This window comes from Coregonus clupeaformis, chromosome 7, assembly GCF_020615455.1.
Source record: "Coregonus clupeaformis isolate EN_2021a chromosome 7, ASM2061545v1, whole genome shotgun sequence".
NCBI classification, from domain to species: Eukaryota; Metazoa; Chordata; class Actinopteri; order Salmoniformes; family Salmonidae; genus Coregonus; species Coregonus clupeaformis.
In genome coordinates this window covers 4,982,001-4,988,311 of record NC_059198.1, presented here as the reverse complement: position 1 = coordinate 4,988,311, position 6,311 = coordinate 4,982,001, and the positions used below count along the sequence as shown (strand labels likewise).

Sequence of the window (6,311 nt, the reverse complement as noted above, 5' to 3'; positions counted from 1 at the left end):
ACCATACTTACATTTTCATTGTACAAAATGTCATTTAAAGTGTAGCCTGATTTTACTACCATTGAATCCTTTGAAGAATAATTTACTCTTCATTGAGCTCAAAATTCTCAGTGGACTAACAACTAAAATGCGGGTACATATAATGGCTAGGCAGGCGCATATAGTTCCACAAACACACACAGTCAACGTCAACTTGACCTTAATATCCCATACGTTTCTATACTGAGTGACTGCTAACAAACATGGGAACAAACAAGCCTTTTGTGGGTCAGAATGGAGAAGTGGGCAGGTGATGGAACCAGTGATATCCCAGTTCTCAGTGAAAGGGGGAAGTCACCCATAGACTGGTGATACTGAACAGTCAATAACTAATAAGAGGATTTAGAATAAGTGTTAACTTCTGAAACTATGTCAACGGAGAAGAAACAGCTGCTTTTGGAGGGCTTCTTGAAGAAAAGGAAAGATAGACTGGTAAAACAAAGCTCTCAAATATGTAGAAAAACTTGTCACATTAACAACAGCTCAATTACTGTACTCAGTTTACTTGTTGATGAATACTTACAACTGTTGTCATGAATACTTACAAGTGACCGCTAAGGGAGGTAAACAGATCAGATCATATTTTTGTATACTGCTTTGTATTTATGCCAATGTATTCCATACTACTGTGTTTAACTCTGTTATTGCCAGTCAGTCATGGTTTGTATCCAGAATCAAGTCTTCACTATCTGGCGGGACACTGAGTCTGTGTTCTGTTTTTTCTCTTTTAGAAAATGAAGTGGGCAACCTATTGGTTCAGGCTCCAAAACACAACACTGTTCTTCTACACTAGGAAACATGGGAGTGCTGTGAGTATCGCTCAGTTGTGAGAAGTCCCTTCATGTTTTCAGGGGGAGTTTAATGTTATTTACACTGTTCAAAGTAATAATAGTCTGATCATCTTCTCTGTCCCCCACAGTCACACCTAAGAGGCCTGTACTACATCTACACTGTAAGTCAAACTGGTTTTATTTCATTTGGTGGGAAAGCCTTCATGGTCCTTCTAGACAGACAGAAAGGAACAAAGCCTTCATGGTCCTTCTAGACAGACAGAAAGGAACAAAGCCTTCATGGTCCTTCTAGACAGACAGATAGGAACAAAGCCTTCATGGTCCTTCTAGACAGACAGAAAGGAACAAAGCCTTCATGGTCCTTCTAGACAGACAGAAAGGAACAAAGCCTTCATGGTCCTTCTAGACAGACAGATAGGAACAAAGCCTTCATGGTCCTTCTAGACAGACAGATAGGAACAAAGCCTTCATGGTCCTTCTAGACAGACAGATAGGAACAAAGCCTTCATGGTCCTTCTAGACAGACAGAAAGGAACAAAGCCTTCATGGTCCTTCTAGACAGACAGAAAGGAACAAAGCCTTCATGGTCCTTCTAGACAGACAGAAAGGAACAAAGCCTTCATGGTCCTTCTATCTTTAAGGAGAGAAAGGAACAATTGTCCTGGACTTTATTATACTTTTCCTTGTGTTCAATGAGCATTACACACCATTTCTTTTAACTGCTCTAATTACGTTGGTAACCAGTTTATAATAGCAATAAGGCACCGCGGGGGCTTGTGATATATGGCCAATATACCACGGCTAAGGGCTGTATCCAGGCACTCCGTGTTGTGTCATACATAAGAACAGCCCTTAGCCATGGTATATTGGCCATATACCACACCCCCTCGGGCCTTATTGCTTAAGTATAGCACTTTATGTCTGAAATAGATATGTTGTTGTTGGGTCAGGTGCAGTCTGTGCGTGAGATCCAGAGGGAGAAGGGTAAGCACTATGTGTTTGAAATCACCATGAAGAATGGGAAGAGGAAAGTACTGGTGAGTCACACAGACAGCTCTACTCCCACTTCAGGTGTACAGAACAGTGTGGTGTGGACTGTGCAGGCTGCCCTGTGGTTTCAGGATGTGGTCTGTTACTGTCACTTCATACTGACTGATGGGAATTTCCCAAATTAAACTACCAGGTGAAGAAGCTATCTCTACAAGTGTCTATTGTTCAGAAAGATCAATTCAACTGTATTATATTCAATTATTTTATCATCTGTTTATATTTTAGTCATTTACAGACACTCTTATCCAGAGCAACTTACAGGAGCAGTTAGGGTTAGGTGCCTTGCGCCTAGAATTTGCACCTAGTTGGCTTGGGGATCAGCAACCTTTTGGTTATTAACCCAACGCTCTTAACCGCTAGGCTACCTGCTGCCCAGCTGTGTTAAACAGTAATTGAATTGCTTAAAGTAATTTAACACTTCCTCCAACAACTATGATGATATTTTTAGCTCCGACTGTAACAATGTACTAAATTCATCCCTGCTACCCCCTGACCATGTGTCTGTAGGCTGCAGAGACAGCTGATCTGAGGACGGAGTGGATTGGCCAGCTGTGGAGGGCCATGCATCTCTCAGGCCCAGGGGGTACAGACCCAGGCTGCATACGGTAACAGAAAGCTCAGGATTATTGAAACACTACTGCACTGTATGTCATTACATTACACCGTTTTTATTAGGAGCTCATACAGTTGAAGTCGGAAGTTTACGTACACCTTAGCCAAATACATTTAAACTCAGTTTTTCACAATTCCTGACATTTTATCCTAGTAAATATTCCCTGTCTTAGGTCGGTTAGGATCACCACTTTATTTTAAGAATGTGAAATGTCAGGATAATAGTAGAGAGAATGATTTATTTCAGCTTTTATTTCTTTCATCACATTTCCAGTGGGTCAGAAGTTTACATACACTCAATTAGTATTTGGTAGCATTGCCTTTAAATTGTTTAACTTGGGTCAAACGTTTCGGGTAGCCTTCCACAAGCTTCCCACAATAAGTTGGGTGAATTTTGTCCCATTCCTCCTGACAGAGCTGGTGTAACTGAGTCAGGTTTGTAGGCCTCCTTGCTCGATCACGCTTTTTCAGTTCTGCCCACACATTTTCTATAGGATTGAGGTCAGGGCTTTGTGATGGCCACTCCAATACCTTGACTTTGTTGTCCTTAAGCCATTTTGCCACAACTTTGGAAGTATGCTTGGGGTCATTGTCCATTTGGAATACCCATTTGCGACCAAGCTTTAACTTCCTGACTGATGTCTTGAGATGTTGCTTCAATATATCCACATAATTTTCCTTCCACATGATGCCATCTATTTTGTGAAGTGCACCAATCCCTCCTGTAGCAAAGCACCCCTACAGCATGATGCTGCCACCCCCGTGCTTCACGGTTGGGATGGTGTTCTTCTGCTTGCAAGCATCCCCCTTTTCCTCCAAACATAACGATGGTCATTATGGCCAAACAGTTCTATTTTTGTTTCATCAGACCAGAGGACATTTCTCCAAAAAGTACAATCTTTGTCCCCATGTGCAGTTGCAAACCGTAGTCTGGCTTTTTTATGGCGGTTTTGGAGCAGTGGCTTCTTCCTTGCTGAGCGGCCTTTCAGGTTATGTCGATATAGGATTAGTTTTACTGTGGATATAGATACATTTCTACCCGTTTCCTCCAGCATCTTCACAAGGTCCTTTGCTGTTGTTCTGGGATTGATTTGCACTTTTCGCACCAAAGTATGTTAATCTCTAGGAGACAGAACGCGTCTCCTTCCTGAGTGGTATGACGGCTGCGTGGTCCCATGGTGTTTATACTTGCGTACTATTGTTTGTACAGATGAACGTGGTACCTTCAGGCGTTTGGAAATTGCTCTCAAGGTTGAACCAGACTTGTGGAGGTCTACCATTTTTTTTTCTGAGGTTTTGGCTGATTTCTTTTGATTTTCCCATGATGTCAAGCAAAGAGTCACTGAGTTTGAAGGTAGTCCTTGAAATACATCCACAGGTACACCTCCAATTGACTCAAATTATGTCAATTAGCCTATCAGAATCTTCTAAAGCCATGACATCATTTTCTGGATTTTTCCAAGCTGTTTAAAGGCACCGTCAACTTAGTGTATGTAAACTTCTGACCTACTGGAATTGTGATACAGTGAATTATAAGTGAAATATTCTGTCTGTAAACAATTGTTGGAAAAATTACTTGTGTCATGCACAAAGTAGATGTCCTAACCGACTTGCCAAAACTATAGTTTGTTAACAAGAAATGTGTGTAGTGGTTGAAAAACGAGTTTTAATGATTCCAACCTAAGTGTATGTAAACTTCCGACTTCAACTGTATCTAGAACGACTTCCAATAAGTTCATTCAAATTAGGCTAAATAACCTATAAGCATCGTAAGTTATACCTTCAAAAATAACTTTTTGTAACAATCACAGTGCTAGAATAGATGCCATCTGTGCAGGTGTAATTGAAGCCTGAAACTACTATATAGATATGGGAGGATTGGCTATGCAGACAGCACAGGAGGTTGGTGGCACCTTAATTAGGGAGGATGGGCTCGTGGTAATGGTCGGAGCGGAATAGGTGGAATGGTATCAAACACGTTTCTATGTGTTTGATGCCATTCCATGACCGCCGTTCTAGCCATTATTATGAGCCGTTATTTGAGTGCCTTGGAAGGCATTATTTGCCTAAAGGTTGGTTTAGTAATGTAGAGTGGGAAATATTAGTTTTATTTCTGTCCATTTGAGTGTTGCCTATCTTTCTGTTTTGTCTCCAGACAGCAGGATGTGAGGTCTGATGACCTGAGGGTCAGAGGTCACTCCAGCACCTATAGCAGCTCAGAATGTGACAGCATGACGGAACCACTTGGGGTTCATCGACCCCTCTCTGCACTTCTCACCCCCTTCACCCCTGACCAAGACCTAGACCAGGGGGACAGGAGTACCCACTGCCTCTCTGGCCCCCTCACCCCTGACCAAAATCTGGGGCACAGGGCTACCCTCTCTCTCTCCCTCACTGACGAGCTCAGTAGTGAGGAAGCCATATGCCAGAACACTGTCTCACATTGTAAGTAGAGCATCAATGGGGTGCTAAATCCTGTGTAAACTCAGCAAAACTTAAGTGTAGAAATATGTTTGTTTTTTCATTCACATTTTCTGTGCCAAGCAGTTGGAGGGGGTCAATGGTTTTGTTGTCTAGTGGAAAGAGGAAATGGTCACGTTGTGGCATTTAATGCTTTGGTGGTGAGGTGGTGAGCCAAGCTGTATCTTCAGCTCTGAAACACGACAACATATTCTCACTGTCATTTCAGGTGGAGAGGAGGATAAGAACAGTGTCCATAGACTTAGTGGGAGATGTGAGGAGGAGGAGCATAATGAGGAAGAGGGTCACTACGACATTCTACCAGCCCCCCGGAACTGTGAGTACTACCCTCATGGTCACATCAGTGTGTCATTATATGTAATAAATCAATAAATGATCAATCATAAATGTCATGAATCATTCCATTATGGAGACCACTGTATATGATACAAAATACCAGTAGATGTCATATTACATGATAATGACTTATGTTAATGGTCGTAGCTGAGTATCACATCAACCAATCAGATGAAGACTTGACAGATGGAGAGGACCTCTATGACTTCCCATTGTCCAACAGGAGGGCAAGTGACTGCCAAAGTGAGATTATGAAAGTGTATATTTTTCAATGTATTGGGTTTTTAATTTATTCAGCAAATTAATGTGTATTTGGGTTTATTTTCATGTTCTATCTCAGATTATAGCGAGATGACAGAGAGCATCTATGACGTCCCCAGTTCCCTAATGAGGAAAATGTCTGAACACACACTTGGTGAGTATGACAGCAGAGTTCTAATTCCCTTTTCATACATTTCTGTTAGCTGCTAATTTTATAGACACACAAATGTAAGGGCCCTTTCAATCTATATCCTTGAATAGCATGATGTAAAGGTCCTTTCCGATTGAGCCGACATATGCAGCGTTTACCGCGAATGCAGTCTCCGCTAACATTGCCTTTAAATGTAAATCACACTGTAAGGCTGCACTTCCGCGATACCGATTGAATAGAGCCCTAACATATCCTGAGAATGGTATACCCTATCTACCCCATGCAAATCAGACTCATCGTCAGTATTAACAGAAACACACACGTCTTTATCCCTGACTCCCATTGCAGAGCCTTACCCTGGAGGTGAGATACCGGTGGAGGACAGGGGCCTCCTGGATGACATGATGGCCAGTCTGGGCGGAGGGACGGTGGGCTGGATAACAGGTGCTCCTACTGGCTCTGTGGAGGCCTACGGGCTGGTTCATCATGGCTCTTAGGACTGGTATATAGTATAGACTGGTATAGACTCTGGATAATATAGACTGAGTTATCCTCATTCAAATGGTTCTATAAAGCTTGATGTATTCTGT

At 42.2% G+C, this 6,311-nt stretch overlaps 1 protein-coding gene across 1 annotated transcript; it reads left to right on the top strand.

Annotated features, from left to right (window-relative positions):
- Nucleotides 1-391: 391 nt before the first annotated feature.
- On the top strand, nucleotides 392-6,294 carry LOC121570356. The gene is made up of 10 exons (XM_041881812.1): nucleotides 392-471; nucleotides 771-848; nucleotides 959-991; nucleotides 1,781-1,867; nucleotides 2,388-2,485; nucleotides 4,648-4,937; nucleotides 5,182-5,289; nucleotides 5,457-5,552; nucleotides 5,650-5,724; nucleotides 6,070-6,294. The coding sequence occupies exons 1-10, from the start codon at nucleotides 409-411 to the stop codon at nucleotides 6,216-6,218; spliced, it is 1,077 nt and encodes a 358-aa protein (XP_041737746.1). The 5' UTR covers nucleotides 392-408; the 3' UTR covers nucleotides 6,219-6,294.
- The last annotated feature ends 17 nt before the right edge of the window (nucleotides 6,295-6,311 follow it).